Raw genomic sequence first — 16,552 nt, forward strand, 5'->3', positions numbered from 1 at the left:
CTTTTTATATATTTTATTTAAATATTTATCTTTCTAAAACAACTACTACTATTTATTGCACAACTAACAGCAAAAGATATAGCTTTAGGGAAACAATTGGATGTTGCTGACTTTGCTTCTATAATACAATTGTCAGGTATAGTATGGAGTTAGTAGAATGTTATTTTGGGATAGAGTGATGATATTTCGTGGGATAAGAATTGGGTGGCAGCTAGGTGAAAGTAGGATTGAAAATTTGCACATAGGTTTAATTATGGATTATTATATATATATGATATACTTGTATGCCATATAAATGTATAGTTACATGACATGTAACATTGTTACTTATTATTTTCGGCTAAGCAATTTGTAATCTTCGTTTGAAGACACTGTAAATGGATACTTATATTATTATTACATAAAATCAACTTTCATTATTTCTGTTGTCGTTTTCTTTTTTTCGTAGTACAAAATAGTTTGAGTAGGAAATTTGATATGGGGATCAAATAAAAAAGAGGGGCTTCGATAGTTTTAGAGAAAGTGGAGAAAATAACACAAGCAGTTGACTATTCAGCACCAGATTTATTCGCGAACTGAAATAGTCAACTGCTTGTGTTATTTTCTTCACTTTCTCTAAAACTATAGAAGCCCCTCTTTTTTATTTGGTCCTTAAAAAGTAAGAAACAGTTTGAAAAGACATAAAGTAAGAAACAGTTTGGACGGACAGAAAAAGATATGATAAATGAGACTAGAAAGGAAGGAAGGAACATTTTGTCTTGGGGTATTGAAAATGGAGACGGGTGGCGCCAACCAAGAGTAAATTTATCTTCTAGAGAAATAATCTTTTCAGAAGTCTACTAAACGAGCAAGCGAATGCTGGAATTCTTTCTTATATCCTGATAGGTACTAACATTTCCAATGTTTCCAGTTCTCCTCGTAAAAGGCCGCACCGGCAAAGACCTGCTGATGCTAAACGGCTACACGTACTACCAGCACAAGATCCTCAGGGACGGCTTCCGCTGGAGCTGTACCCAGATGGGCTCCAGATCTTGCCGAGGATTTCTCCACGTGACCAATGAGATGCTGGTCGTCAGAGCCCATACGGAGCACACGCATCCGCCTTCAACTTACTTTTTGGAGAAGATTAAGCAGCAGTATGCTAGAGAAGTTGATGTAAGTTGCCTTAATGTTTTTGTATAATAGTTGTGTGTGTGGAATGGAGCATAAGTTGGCCAGGATGAGTCGAAATTGACTAACTTAATTTAATTTTAATAGAAGCTACTTCACCCTATCAAATTGTCATAATTCAAAACAACACGATAGTATTTTAAAGCTCTTACAATATTGTGTATTTTGTGTTTTAGCTCAAGAAAAGCTCATCCGACGAGGACGAAACTTCTCTGTCTTCGCTGAAGATCGCAAGCATACAGGGCCGCGTCGGGTTTTAGCCCACGTTGCCATAGCCTTTGTTATAATCATGTTCTAAGAGGACTGAACTAGCCAGAGCATCTACAACCTTGCTAAGTGGGTTAGGACATGTTCACTGGCAAAGGTTTTTGAGTGGCGACACAGGCGACCGTTTATTGGAAGAAGCAGTGAGACAAGCCCCTTGGCAAGGTAGCGCGACGATGTGACCGAGACCGCTGGATAATATTGAAAGATGTCTTTGACGTGTTGAACTCGTCTGGCGTTTCTTCTGTCTACTCTTAGTTACACGAGCTAAAGAACAAACGCCGCACGCATGTTGTCGAACAGTCAGCATCAAAAGTAGCGGAACAAATAACGTTTCATAAGTATCTACCATTCTGTAACAGCTAAACAAAAAGTGCTGTCTTTAATATATAACTGACTGTAAAAGATATACTTTTGAGCGCGAATTTTAGGAATTTATCTATATTTTGAAAAGTTATCCGGAATATCAGATACTTTTGGCGCGTTATTTCATCCGCTACTTTTGATGCTGACTGTACATACATTAATTATGACAGCACGATTGTATGTAGCTGATGTTCTGGTCTGTTTAGCCCTCTGTACTTATACTCTTTTGTTGACGATGTCTCGAATAATAAGGATCATAATAATAAAGTCATATTAACCTTTACTTATACAATAAGAACTTATATTTTACTTTTATCATGGTATGAAATTGTAGATATTTTATAATATAAGTGCAACTTGACTAGTTTACATATTAAAACACAAACATGCTTTGCTTACCTTTATTGTTTCACCTTCCTTTAGTATTAAGTCTGACTAGTTAGATAATATGTAATATCTCATCGTAATGGTTCATATATTTAGTGTTGGTATTTCTTTCGCAGTGGAATTCTACCTTCGTCCCAACGGCCGGATCAACTTGCGTCTCAATGACTTCACGTTTTACAAGCACCTGAAAGCCAGAACCAACGCCCACCGCTGGAGCTGCACCGCCTACGGCTCCAAGTGGAAGTGCAAGGCCCACCTCGTTATCACCGACAAACTCGAAGTTCTCAAAGCTAACGTCACACACAGCCACCCCCCGAGCAAGAAGAAACCTACTTCTAAAAAAAGCGACGAAATACGCAAACTAGAATTCATGAAACAAGTTGAACTGCAGAAGATTGCTAAGCCTAAAAAAGAGAAGAAAGAAAAACTGCCTAGCATTCGCGTAAAGAATTTTGATAACCCTGAAATGCAACTTAACCCTATGGATAACCCTGAATATGATGATCTCGGTTTTGGCGTGGAGCCACCGATCTCATCGTTGCAAGATTATTTGGTAGCTCACAGTGTTTTCGCTGATTACTAGTTTAAAATTTTTTCTGACAATCTTACTATGATGTTTTATATCACAATATGCTTATTCGTAGTAGTAGATTAGATTATATTGCGAATTCGGTTACCTAGTTGGTTGAATGCATCTTTATCACTGCCAACAAGATTTTAGCTGCTGGTAATTCACTTATATTGGATTTAATGAATCGGTGTGATTGTTCAAATTAAATACAGTAATGTTTAATATTATTGAAATATTATTAACGATGCTTTCAGCCAAATATTTTATCACTCATCATTGTATACCATTAGAGTTAGAATAGCATTAACCTATGAAGATATCCTTTTAGCGTAGATGAAACTAATTTTATACCACTATTAGACTCGTGTATTCAAGCAATTTATACATATATAGAATGTGCCTTTGTCAAAATAAATTAAGTGTCTTTAAGCTGCGTAGCTATAAACCGTGTTTAGAAGTTAATTTTGTCTACCAGGAAAGTGTGATATTTTTTTGCATTTATTGACGAGTCCAGTATTATGATGTGATTAGAAATTATGTGTTTTAATCTAATCTTACGTGTAGTTTTAGCGTGTAAGGTCTCTTTCGTGATTATTATCACAGTATCTCGGATTTAAGATCTCATTTTTTTCTTGAAATTTGTCTGATTTATTTCCTATGAGACTGACCTTAGTATTGTGATTAGTTAATATTTTTTTCTTAGTTTAATGGTTTTACTCAACTACTTATAATATAAACAGTGTGGTGTTGCTTTTTTAATGATTATTTTTAATTTGCTCTTTGTCTTCGATTACATTTTTTATCAATCTTAACTGTTTGTTTTATGTGACTTCTCTACGAGTACTTATCCTTGCTTTGAAAATATTCGTACTTAATTGATTTTAAACTTGAAATTGAATTTGCGTTTAGGATACTGTAAAGGCAAGGTAAAGTCGGGATTTAAATGGAAACTAAACATTAATAGCTTGTGTATACACTTCGAAATCTTTTCTGTGGATTTGAGACTACGGCGAAAACTTATTTAGGGTAAATCGTCTGTCAGTAATAGACGATTTAGCGTACAGAAACTTTAAATTAATTGTATGATTTAACTCACCTAGGTACCTATTTTTAATCACTCGCGCGACACTACTACAAGGCGCGCGACTAGCGTGACCGCTCCTCAGCACTGTAAGAGCTTAAAAAGAAGACCTAGGCTAGAAAACATGTTGCGCGAGTGATTAAAATACGTAAGTTGAACCGTAAAATGATTTTAATATACATACTACTACTACAAGGCGCGCGACTAGCGTGACCGCTCCTCAGCACTGTTAGAGCTTAAAAAGAAGACCTAGGCTAGAAACATGTCGCGCGAGTGATTAAAATACGTAAGTTGAACCGTAAAATGATTTTAATATACGTACTACTACTACAAGGCGCGCGACTAGCGTGACCGCTCCTCAGCACTGTAAGAGCTTAAAAAGAAGACCTAGGCTAGAAACATGTCGCGCGAGTGATTAAAATACGTAAGTTGAACTGTAAAATGATTTTAATGTACGTACTACTACTACAAGGCGCGCGACTAGCGTGACCGCTCCTTAGCACTGTAAGAGCTTAAAAAGAAGACCTAGGCTAGAAACATGTCGCGCGAGTGATTAAAATACGTAAGTTGAACCGTAAAATGATTTTAATATACAGACGTTTTAAATTATAATCCTAGCCACCCGACCAATGGAGTTATGACGACACCGCCGGTATAGGTATGTATTTAATAAATTGGAAATTTATCTCACAGGAATCATTCAAATGGAATCCGGGGAAACAACTGTACATGTACCAAGGCTACGCTTTCACGAAGAGGAAAGTCATGGCTAACGGTCTGGCTTCACGTTGGGTGTGCACCAGGAGCGACATATGTTCCGCGTTTCTGCGTGTGGACAATTCTCAAAAGATTATCGCGGCGAAGAATATACATAATCATGCACCTGCTATATATGTTAGGATTAGCAATGGAAATTATATCAAATTGGCAAGATAAATGGTTTTGTGGTGGGTGCATTAAAAACATTTTATAAAGTTTGTTCAATAAACACGTTCAACAACACGAAATTAATTCAAAAATTTGAAATTCACAAGTTTTTGTAATAATTTTATAAAGATAATAAAGGTTAAAAAAGTACAATTATTAACACGTATTTTTATTACTCTGATGTATATTAAACACTTAACACATTCCATGTTATAATGACAAAAAAAATATTTCCACCATACCAACTGGTAAAGGCCCGGAGCGCGACCATAGCGTGACCGCTCCTCAGCACTTTTAGAGCTAGTCTTTCCGAAACATGTCGAGCAGTAACTAAAAATACGTGAATTCAACCGTACAATGATTTTAATATACAGACCATTTAAATTATTACCCTAGCGCCGACTCCAAGTAATTTCTTTTCATTTATTTCATTTTCAATACAAACTTACAGTGTACACCAGATCGCTTATATGAGAACAATTACATCATCGCAGTAAAACAATTAAGAAATAACAGAAAACATAGTCAAAAGAATGTAAAATAAGCCCAAAAAATCCATGAAAGTCAATTAATAATGATAATATATTTATATATAAAAAAATTAATAAATTATAAGTTTAAACATATATATTATACACAATGAATACAATAAACAATAAAATGAAATTAAATCAAACAAAAAAAGGAATGTCATCATGTCATAAATAAATTCAAACAAACCATATCTACATATTCAATAAAAATAATTATAACAACAAAATAATAAGTAAAACAGTACTTAATAATAATTTTTATAATCTAGAATAACATTTAAAATTTCGATACATTTTCTACAAATTTCACCACCATTATCCGCGAACACATCAACGTCATAACCCTCCACAGTCATCATATTGAAGAGGGCCAAAGCCCGGGTCGTGGGCGCGTTGTCGGTCTGGCGGGTGCGCGCGCGCAGCCACGCGAACAGGCGGCGGCGGCGCCGAGGCGGCAGCGTGCTCACGGCGCCCGCGCCCTGCCTAATGTGGTAAATATGACGACACCACCGGTATAGGTATGTATGTAATAAATTGGAAATTTGTCTTACAGGAATTATTGAAATGGAATCCGGGAAACAACTGTACATGTACCAAGGCTACGCTTTCACGAAGAGGAGCGTCATAGCTAAGGGTCAGGCTTCACGTTGGGTTTGCACCAGGAACGACATATGTTCCGCGTCTCTGCGCCTGGACAATTCTCAGAAGGTCATCGCGGCGAAGAATATACATAATCATGCATCTGCTGTATATTTTAGAATTAGCAATGGAAAGTATACCAAGTTGGTAAGATAAATGGTTTTGTGGTGGGTGCATTAAAAACATATTATAAAGTTTGTTCAATAAACACCAAAAATGTGATATTCGAAAGTTTTTGTAATAATTTTATGAAGATAATTAATGTTAAAAAAAGTAAAATTATTAAACACATGCACTTAACAGGTTCCTTGTTATATTGACAAAAAACTTATTTTCACCACACCAACTGGTAAAGGCCCTCTTGATTGTTCAAAAACTACTGAGAAAATTGCATTTTATCCACATGTGGGGCAAAGCAATAATTGATGATTTTTTATTATCATTCAATTCATTCATATAATTTGAATTTGATTAGGTTTGATTATTTTGGTATTTCATAGTTAGTATTTTCCTCGCGTTGGTGTGGTGAAAAATTTTGTGCTTGACTCAGAGGCAAAGTTTGTTCTCGCTACGCTCGTGGTTCAATTTTGGAATCTTTCGCTTGCTCGAGTATCAATATTAGCATGAACGGTTAAATTAAAATTAATCATTTATTTCAGATCTTTACAATCCATAGATTTTGTTAGTTTATCTAAGCTACGTACCTAATAACTAGTGTTAGTATTTACTAATTACAACTAAACTAAAAAGTAACAAAACAACGTACAGGTCGCCCAGTCACAACTACCAGGTGCCTCCATATTCGACAGTCGCATCTATCGGCTAATACTTTCAGAAAGCTGTTGGGACTGCTTCTCGCTCGTTGCATTAAAGATGCTGAGCGCTTACGCAAGATGGCATGGTACCCGTCTGTGCGCGCCTCTGCAAACATCGTCGAGGCGCTACAGAACCGTGACAGCCCCATCAGCATTCTGAAAGCATTATTATACTGAACTCTGAGAGCGTTTGCGGAACGCTGGGTGTACCTAATCCACAGGCTGCTCGTGTAGAATGTCTGACTGTAAGCTTTAAAAAGCGTTATTTTAACCTTGTCTGTACAGCGAGCGAACCTGCGTGCAAGCATATTCCCACGAACCGCCAACGCTCTCCGTTCTCTCTCCATGTCCATGTCATCTCTTAGGTCATCGGTGACAATATGACCGAGATACTTAAAATGGTACACTCTTTTGATTTCTTTATCATCTAGCTTGACAGAAGGAACATCCTCAGGAATTTTTCTACCCGCTTTAAAAATCATTAGCTCGCTCTTGGAGGGGTTATACTTCAGCCCATGAGCTTTAGCATAACTCTCACATATGCCAATTAATTTCCTTAACGCACTGATCGAAGGCGCAAGCAGCACCATATCGTCTGCGTAGCTTATATTGTTTATGAACACGCCATCAATAGAGCAACCGACATGGGCACCGCTTAGCTCTCCAATCAGAGCGTTAACATATACATTAAATAGCAAGGGAGATGTTAAACCTCCTTGTCGTACCCCACACTCCAGTTTAAACGGCTCCGATAGTTGATCGGCCCATCGTACACAGTTCGTCTGACTTCCGTACCAAAACTTTAGCAACTGCACCAACTGACTCGACACGCCCATTGCCCCTAACTTTTTCCATAACAGGTTGTATGAAACTAAGTCAAAAGCTTTGGACAGGTCGAGGAAGCACGCATAAACTGGAGTGTTTCTGTCAGTATAGTAGCCGACAGTTTGCTTGAGGCACAGAATAGCACTCTCAGTTGATAAGCCCTTGCGAAAACCAAATTGAGCGTCATGCAGTTTAACTTGTTCTTCTAAGTGTCTGTTAAGCAAACTGTCCAGTACCTTACCCACAACCGTAGCAAGAGAGATCGGCCTGTAATTGCCTAGATCGGATGCATCACCTGTCTTGCTTTTTAAAATGGGTACGACAAGTGTTTGCGTTAATTGTGGTGGCAGAAACGTATGCACAACACAAAGTTTAAAAAACATACACAATACCCGAGGCAGATGCGGCCCCGCATGTTGCAAGTGTTCGATGCTAAACAACAACTTTGCCTCATTTCAATGAATAGCAGGTTTATTAGAAACATTTGAAGGTACTTAGAATGTAGAATCGATTATCATCTCCCAAAAAATCATAAATAAAAAATGTAAAAATGCTTGATGGAATTGAAATTTTGATGTCGCTTAGATTTAACAATCCGACTGGAAAAGGACCTTTTCCATATGTAAGCTGCAGTCAAATGGCACAAGTTGCTAATGTTGCTATGTACCTATTAGAAGTTCTATGTTTTATTTTAACCTCCCATGTGACTCAAAGATATTAAAACTAGTGGTTCTGTGAGCTGTAGACCTCGCGAGTATAACATAAAACTGACTAAATGTATTGCTATGTCATTTTGAAAAAAAAAAATACTAAAACTCAATCGACAAAAAAGTATATAATCATCGAACCAGCTCACAAAATTTCACTAGGAGCGGTTGGAAATTGCGAAAATAGCTGTAACGTATGCGGAGTGAAATCTGCACAAAGTTTGGAACATATAAAAAGTAAAAAATAAAATACACTGAAATTATATCTAACATATATATATATATATATATGTCAATTAATCCGGCAAGTTTCATGAGCATTGCACTCTTTCTCTTGAAATTATGGTCAATTTAGAAGAAGACTGTCGCGAAACTATGTAATTTTTCCAGTACTATTTCCCTACAGCCGAAAGCGAAGATAGTGGAACATTTTGTGGAAACGGGTTAGAGCTGATGGTCTGTTTTTAATATTTGTGCGTCCTTTTTCTTTACAAAAAACTACCGCTAGAAAGTCTGGTTCAGGGAAACATTCCAGCATTAGCTAGTTTTCTGGGAGAGATCGATAAAAAAAAAGGAAGACCCGGTGAGTCACAAAATCTTACAGAGAGGTTACGAGAATATTCAAATGATGCAGTAAAACTGTTTAAAAATATCTTAATGATATGGGCATCGACAAACATTTAAGAAAAGTTAAGCCCACCGTCTCCGAAAACAAAAAAAGCCTCTGAAAATGCGGTAAAGTCATTTGGTCAAAAATGTAAAAAAAAACAGCTGTTTTTGCATTATGTGATTTATGGGGGACTAATCATATGTCACTTAAAATATAAACTCATGACAAGGTAACTATTATTTTGAGAACACCAATGGTTCAAAGAAGATAAAATTGTAACTAAACAAAAAAATTACAACATTTGTGTTTTCGACACAGATGGTTTGAAAGTACCATAACTACCGTTAAAAATCTCGCATTGGAGTAAACTTTATCTTACATTAATTAAACATTGTTAAATACGTCACAAAAAACATGAATATTTATAAAAAATAACCATGTTGTTTTTATTTAATACGACATTGAATTTTGTGCAGATTTCACTCCGCATACGTTAGAGGAGAACATCCGGACATGCGAAAGCATTTTTGCCCAAGCTAGGTTTAGCGAAGATCCATTATTTTAAATATGTTAGTCGCGTATTATTTAATTAAAACATGACGAGAGTGACTATATAATAAGAGTAATCCGTTTAAAATTTATAAATATTAAATAAATAAAATAAATATTATAGGACATTATTACACAAATTGACTAAGTCCCACAGTAAGCTCAATAAGGCTTGTGTTGAGGGTACTTAGACAACGATATATATAATATATAAATATTTATAAATACTTAAATACATAGAAAACAGCCATGACTCAGGAACAAATATCCATGCTCATCACACGAATAAATGCCCTTACCAGGATTTGAACCCGGGACCATCAGCTTCGTAGGCAGGGTCACTACCCACTAGGCCAAACCGGTCGTCAAATAAATAATATGGTTATTTTTTATAAATAATTTTAATACTCGTAAGTTCTATGTTGCTGTTCATGGTAAGTAAGGAAAATTATAACGAACACGATCAAGTACAATAAGAAATGTGTACGGTGGTACGGTGGATGATCGACTTGCTATGGTAAAACGGCGTGTTTGCCACGACCCTCATCTTAGTTCTTTGAAATAGAAATCTCTCTTCCTAATCGCTCCTTCATACCTGAGAATCTATGTTGCGCTCCTTAATACATCTCGGTTTGATCACAAATGATCTGAACAGAAGAACTATATTTAAAAGCCCTCCTAATTTTGTTACTCCAGCGCACTGCTTTTTTTTCCTCTACCTTGCCGCCCTTTATTTGGGTATGTACGTCAGCACTCAGCATCCAAAGTACTGGAACAGAGTATGCGTCATAAGTATATACCATTCTCTAACAGCTTAACAAAAAGAGATATGTCTGTATATGTAGAACAATTAGATTGTACATACTGACGGATAATTTTGAACGCGAACTGTGTTTAGAAAAGTATTCCAGGGTTGCATATACTTTTAGAGCGTTGTTTCATACGCTACGATTGATGCTGACTGTACCTACCCAAATATTTTCTTCTTCTTCCTGGCTGTATATGTCCCATATCTTATGGGATTAGCCCTCCTTGTACTTTTACGCCACACTGTACGTTTTTGTGTTGTATCCGTATCTACCCACACCAATCTCAGGTCCTTTTTAATGGCCTGACCAAGTCGCGGGAGGTCGGCCTGAAACACTATCCCTCTTAGATAGTCATTACACTTCTCATCATGTATTCTTCGCTCCTTCTCATGACATGCCCATACCATCTCACCTACCCAAATATATTTTTAGTATAAAAACTACTCCAAATGTATGGTTTTACAGGTATCATTGAACTGACAACTGGAAGACAACTCTACATATACCAGGGCTACGCTTTCAAGAAGATGAACTTTTTGACTAAAATCAAGGTTACAAAATGGATCTGCACTAGAAACAGTACGTGCTCCGCATACATTCATGTAGACGAGTTTCAGAAAGTCGTCGCTTCCAGAGCGGTGCATAAACATTCGCAACCCGTATATCATATTACCAGTAATGGCAAATATGTTAAAATTTAAACCACCTAAATCAAGGTTTCCTTCAATTTGTTCCACGGATATTGACTTAAGTCGAAATTTTTGAAAAAGTATCAATATCATAGGACCTTATTGCAGCATGAAAAGCACCACTTTTTTATCGTTTTATTTTTTATCATTTGCTGTAATCATATATATTTTAGATTTTAATTTCTTGTTTACAACATTAACGCCTGAAAATATTGTTTCTTTTTTGTACACAATTACCTACCTGGTTTTCCACTGGCTAGTCGGTGCCTAGCGTCTAATGTTTAATTTCCCTCATCCCATGAGATAATACAAAGCAGAGCTACATTATTGTAAGGTCATCAGACCTCCAATCTGTAGGTTTAAATGAGCAATGAAAACCTCGAATACCTAATATTATTTCTTCATGCATATCATCAGTAACTGTATTCATATCTTCTAGGATTAATCGAGCTAGTAAATGGAAAGGTTATATACTTGTACTGCAACTACGGGTTCTACAAAAAAAGCGATTTAAGCACAGGCGGCACTCGTTGGACATGTACTTGCAGTAAGAAATGCGGTTCATACTTGCACCTTGATAAGCATTATAACGTCACGTTCGTCAAAGGTGACCACAACCACCCGCCGTCGCAGTACCATATGACGAAAAATGGAAAATATCTAAAAATATGATAATTCTATATCTATTCTTATATTTTAAAATGTGAAGTATCTCAAATTCGATGTTAGACGCAGTGCATTTGTGTATCTCGACCATTCCCAAACTATGGGTCGCGAGCGAAATGTTTGTGGGCTCTGAAACTTAAGACGACACGACATGACCACAACAAAATGCAGTTAACAAAATTTTGGCTCTCAGTCGCTGGCAACTATCCTTGCCTGTTTGATGAAGCTATAAAAGTACTACTTTCCTTCAGTACATCATATCTATGTAAGGCCGGATTTTCCGCAGTGATTATGTTATGTGGGTCCCGAATTTGGCAGTTTTTGTTAGTTGGGTCAGACCCCAGTCAACTTTGGGAACCACTGGTATATCTTATTTATAATGAATGTATGAAGGACATGAATGTGATGTCAGGCATCTGTTAAAAATGGATGAATATTTAAAATTATACACTTTATTTTAACTCTGTTGATTTTCATTTTAAACTTGGGTGATGTCCTACGTTCCACGAGGGCGATGAACGATAGACTATTTTCTCGCGCAATAATCACGAATCGTACCAAACCTCTAATGGTTCCATTGTAGGAGACAGCAATTGAAAATTGACAAAACAAAAAACACTAAATTAGTATTCTATACAATCGTGATATAATAGAAAGCTTTTCAGTCGCGTACCGTGTTTAGGCAACGAAGCTTGCAGAGTTGCCTAAGTAAGGTACGAGACTGAAAAGCTTGATTATATAACTATGTATATAATACTTTTTCTAAAATACTACTTTTTTACTATAAAACCGAAATAATTAATGAAAATTGGTAAGTTTCTCAGTAGACAAAAATGTAGTACAAAAGACATAAACGCACAATTTGAGGTTAGTATATAGCCGGGTCCATAAAGAGCGAGCATACGCGCGAGGCAATTTCCTCACGCACAAACCGGCGAGTGTAGAGGTGCCTCGGCCGAGGCGGTGCGTTCAGCCGAGGAAAAGCATGTGCCGCCTCGGCCGAGGCACGTCTACACTGGCCGGTTTGTGCGTGAGGAAATTGCTTCGCGCGTATGCTCGCTCTGTGTGGATACGGCTAATGAAATTTTTACCAATAACTTATTTTGTTACACTAGCAACACTGGTCGTGGTTACAGTTAACTCATCAGTTATCCCAGCAACATGTCCAAACTGAGAACAATCCTTCAATACCATTTTTCAGGTGCTATACTAGAGCTAACGAATGGAAAGAAAGTGTTCATATACGGCGGTCACTCGTTCTACAGGCAAAATTCCCTAACCAATGGCCTGACCAGATGGGTCTGTAACAAATGCGCCACTTGCAAAGCTTTCATCCACATGGATGCCTACGGCCACGTCATAAAATCCAGACTTGATCATAGGCATGCCCCTACGAGGTATCATCGGTTGAAAAATGGAAAATATGTAAAAGCCTAGTCTTTCGCCCTCAAGAAACTAAGAGCCTGACATCGTACACTTGACCGCAGTTGAGTAAGACTACTTAACTTAGTAGATATAGTACATTGTTAGGACAGTAATAAAAAACTATGTAGGAAAAATCTGAGAACAGTGTTTTTCGATACGAATCCGTACCTATTTTTTTTTTCAGGTACTATACTGGAACTAACGAATGGAAAGAAAGTGTTTATATACGGCGGCCATTCGTTCTATAGGCAAAATGCCCTGATGAACGGGGCCAGGTGGGCGTGCACCAGAAGCGGCACTTGCAAAGCGTACATCCACATGGATGCCTATGGCAACGTCATCAAATCAAAGCTTGATCATAGTCATGACCCATCGAGGTATCATCAGTTGAAAAATGGAAAGTATGTAAAGGCCTAAGGTTATCCTTTCAAATGTATGTGGTGGTCAGAAATCGTGAGTAGAAACCGCACTTGTGTTCTATAGAGCAAAAAATCGTTCTCGAATAAAAAGGCAAAAATATGACTCAAAATTCGGTCACGAAAGGATCCTGAAGAAACACACACAGACAAGAGGTTAAGAAACGGATAGACTTCAACGTACATTATCAGGGGACCGCAATAGAGTAAAGACTACTTAACGCAGTAGATATTGTACATTAATATAATTTGTAGGACAATAATAAAAATCTCTTAGAGGAAAAATATAAGAACAGTGTTTTTCATCACAAATCCCTATCTATTTTCGCCTGAGTTTTAAGAAAATACATGGAAACTGAGATTAGAACATTACCCCGGTAAATATCAAATTAATTTTCAGGTACCATAATAGAATTAGAAAACGGAAGGCTGATATACCTTCTCGGAGGCTTTTCGTATTACCAACAGGGTAAAGTAGCTAATGGTTCCCGCTGGTACTGCACGACCAATCAGCGTTGCCGGTCTTACCTCCACCTGGACAACGAAATGCATGTTATCAAAGCAGTAGTCACACACACTCATGCTGCCCCTCGGTACCATAGGACTAACTCTGGAAAATACATCAAAATTGGTTAAGACACTGACCCTAGGTCTACACCACGCCCTGGCCAGGCAAAGAAGGAAGGACTTTGGAGCAGGCTATCTAGAAGTTAAGGCAATCAAAGCGCCTAAAATAAAAATGAATGATGGTGTCAGATTCAGATATGACAGGTATAATATTTTTATAATTGTATGACGTGTAAAAACCACAAGTCTGGAGACACCTAATGAGAAGCCTACACATGTAAAACTTTCTGTGTCACATGTGTGTTAAGCAAGATCGTCCGACTAACTTAGTTACTTTAGGGATGGTGACACATATTGAATTTTATTTGTTTTAAATACACTTAATTTATACATTCAATAGACAAATATTTCTACACGAGACAGGTTTTTGATGATAGAATGTTAAATTGATACCTATTATTCTAAAAGTGTGTAACTTAACCCTTGAGTACTAATACCTCTGAATGATCTCAAATAATTGTATGAAAACCATTGTGGTACTTTGTTATTTAAGTATAAGGCGCAGGTGCACACATGGAATACTGTTCGCATTTATGGGCAGGGGCACCCCAGTACCAGCTTCTCCCTCTGGACCGCATCTAACGAATAGCGACTTGAATTGTCGACTGCCAGCGTATTTCGGATGCGTATGTGGCCTCGCTCTGCATTTTCTATCGCATGTATCGTTATACTCGGAGTGCTCCGAGGAATTTTTCGGATTAATCCCTACCGCATCTTTTTGCCATCGCCCTACGCGACAAAATTTCCATCCTCACCACTTAGATGGTTGGCAGTCCTCAACTGTGCGTTTCTCCAGGAACTTTCTGCCTCGCACTGCTAAACTGTGGAATGAACTGTCGCTGAACTGACTGTATTCTGTCTGTACTGCAAGGTGGAAGTAAATTCACTTCTAGATAGGCTACTTCAGATTCGATCAAGGCGACATTTCAATTTGCTGTAAAAAGTAGGTACTTAAATCAAAAACTAAAACAGTTTGTCTGTGTTATGTCTGCAAGATCCTAAGGTGCATACTCAGCCAAAAGATCAGGGACTGAAAATCCTACATGAAATTTAGACCCTACACTAATAATAAATAATAAAGTGTAACATAGCAAGTTAAAAAGTCAGGATCAGGACTCAAAATTTGATCTAGATGCTTACTGTAACTTCTATACGCAATCTAATACGCGGCAAAGGCAATATAAGTAAGGTATGCTTCATCCATTAATTACATTAGAGGGGAGTCGTAAACTTTGTGATGTCACTTTAACATCATCAGTAACGACAGTTCCACACAACCAAAGGCAATCCACAATTACTTTCCGTAAACGTTGACAGTGAACTAATTGAAGAAGTGCTCGGAGTCAAATCCTTGGGAATGACGACTTGATGACAGACCGTAATCTAATGCACGGAGATAATCTAATGCATGCCAATAAAAGGCACGGAGAAAATTTTTGCTTAACAGTTATTTAGCAGTTAGTTAGCTTCATATTTTCCCTTATGAAAATAAGTACAACAGTTTCCATGCAAGCAGCATATGACGTTTATTGCATGTGACGGATGCGTCAGCTCTGTACATCGTTACGGCGTCGTTATTTAGGGAAATTGGGTAGAAAAGGAGAGAATATTTACAATACAAGCGTTGTATGAGAACAATTTTCAATATAAAAATTAATGAAGTGAATTGAATGATTTTGAATATATATGTTGACTTAATTATTATTAATTTTGCTTTAACTTCTAAGTTCAATGGAATGGAACATTGTTTATTTGAATTAATTTAACTGTTTTGTTAGTGATACTGTATCTAAGTAACGCGTGAATGACTATAATATAAATTATTACAATGTAATGCTTTCCTGTATTGTACACAATAAATTACGATTAAAGCTCCTTTACACAATACGATATTGTTAATGTGATTCCACAGATGCCAAATGTATTCGCTGAATGACCGAGTCTCTTAATATACATTTAATTTCAACGTTCGAGGTTAGTAAGAAAAATCTTTACGTATTTGCAGGTTTTATTCACCTACCCGCATATTTAGAGAAAAATGAACGTGGATTTACCAAGAGGCGAAGATGCAAATACTGCTGGGATACAGACAAAATTAGAAAAAATACTCTTACATGTTGCCCGAATTGTCCTAATATGATAGGACTATGTCTACCGTGTTTTAGACCGTATCATAAATATTAAAAAAAACGATAGTTGTAGCGAACTAAATCATAATTGTTAATTGTATATAAACTTGTGTAAATGTATTAACAAATTACAGAATACAAATGACATTTACAGTCAATGATAAGAGAACACTACCGCGGCTAGAATACGGCAGACTTGTAAGTACCAGCATTAGAATAACTTTCAACACTAAGACGCTCAGCACACGTACAAACGTTACATGTACTAGACGCGTAAAGTTCTGGGCACCAAGCGTCGCGTAAGCGTAATCGTTTTATAAGTGAAATCTCATTAGTTGAAATCATGG

At 37.0% G+C, this 16,552-nt stretch overlaps 2 protein-coding genes and 1 long non-coding RNA gene across 3 annotated transcripts; all 3 read left to right on the forward strand.

The window, feature by feature from the left end:
- Positions 1–546: 546 nt before the first annotated feature.
- On the forward strand, positions 547–2,198 carry LOC133515827 (uncharacterized). The gene is made up of 2 exons (XM_061848422.1): positions 547–1,155; positions 1,347–2,198. Exons 1-2 carry the CDS (start codon positions 901–903, stop codon positions 1,428–1,430), a joined length of 339 nt encoding a protein of 112 aa, XP_061704406.1. The 5' UTR covers positions 547–900; the 3' UTR covers positions 1,431–2,198.
- Positions 1,461–3,570, forward strand: LOC133516591 (uncharacterized; the record flags this gene model as incomplete). The annotated part of the gene is made up of 2 exons (XM_061849599.1): positions 1,461–1,599; positions 2,304–3,570. Coding segments are annotated over 2 exons (606 nt in total), but the record flags the coding sequence as incomplete, so codon positions are not given.
- A 6,290-nt stretch (positions 3,571–9,860) lies between these two features.
- LOC133515828 (uncharacterized) lies at positions 9,861–12,069 on the forward strand. Its single transcript, XR_009799078.1, has 2 exons — positions 9,861–10,832; positions 11,382–12,069. It is a non-coding gene; the product is annotated as an uncharacterized LOC133515828 (long non-coding RNA).
- Positions 12,070–16,552: the final 4,483 nt, after the last annotated feature.

This window comes from Cydia pomonella, chromosome 3, assembly GCF_033807575.1.
Source record: "Cydia pomonella isolate Wapato2018A chromosome 3, ilCydPomo1, whole genome shotgun sequence".
Taxonomy (NCBI): Eukaryota; Metazoa; Arthropoda; class Insecta; order Lepidoptera; family Tortricidae; genus Cydia; species Cydia pomonella.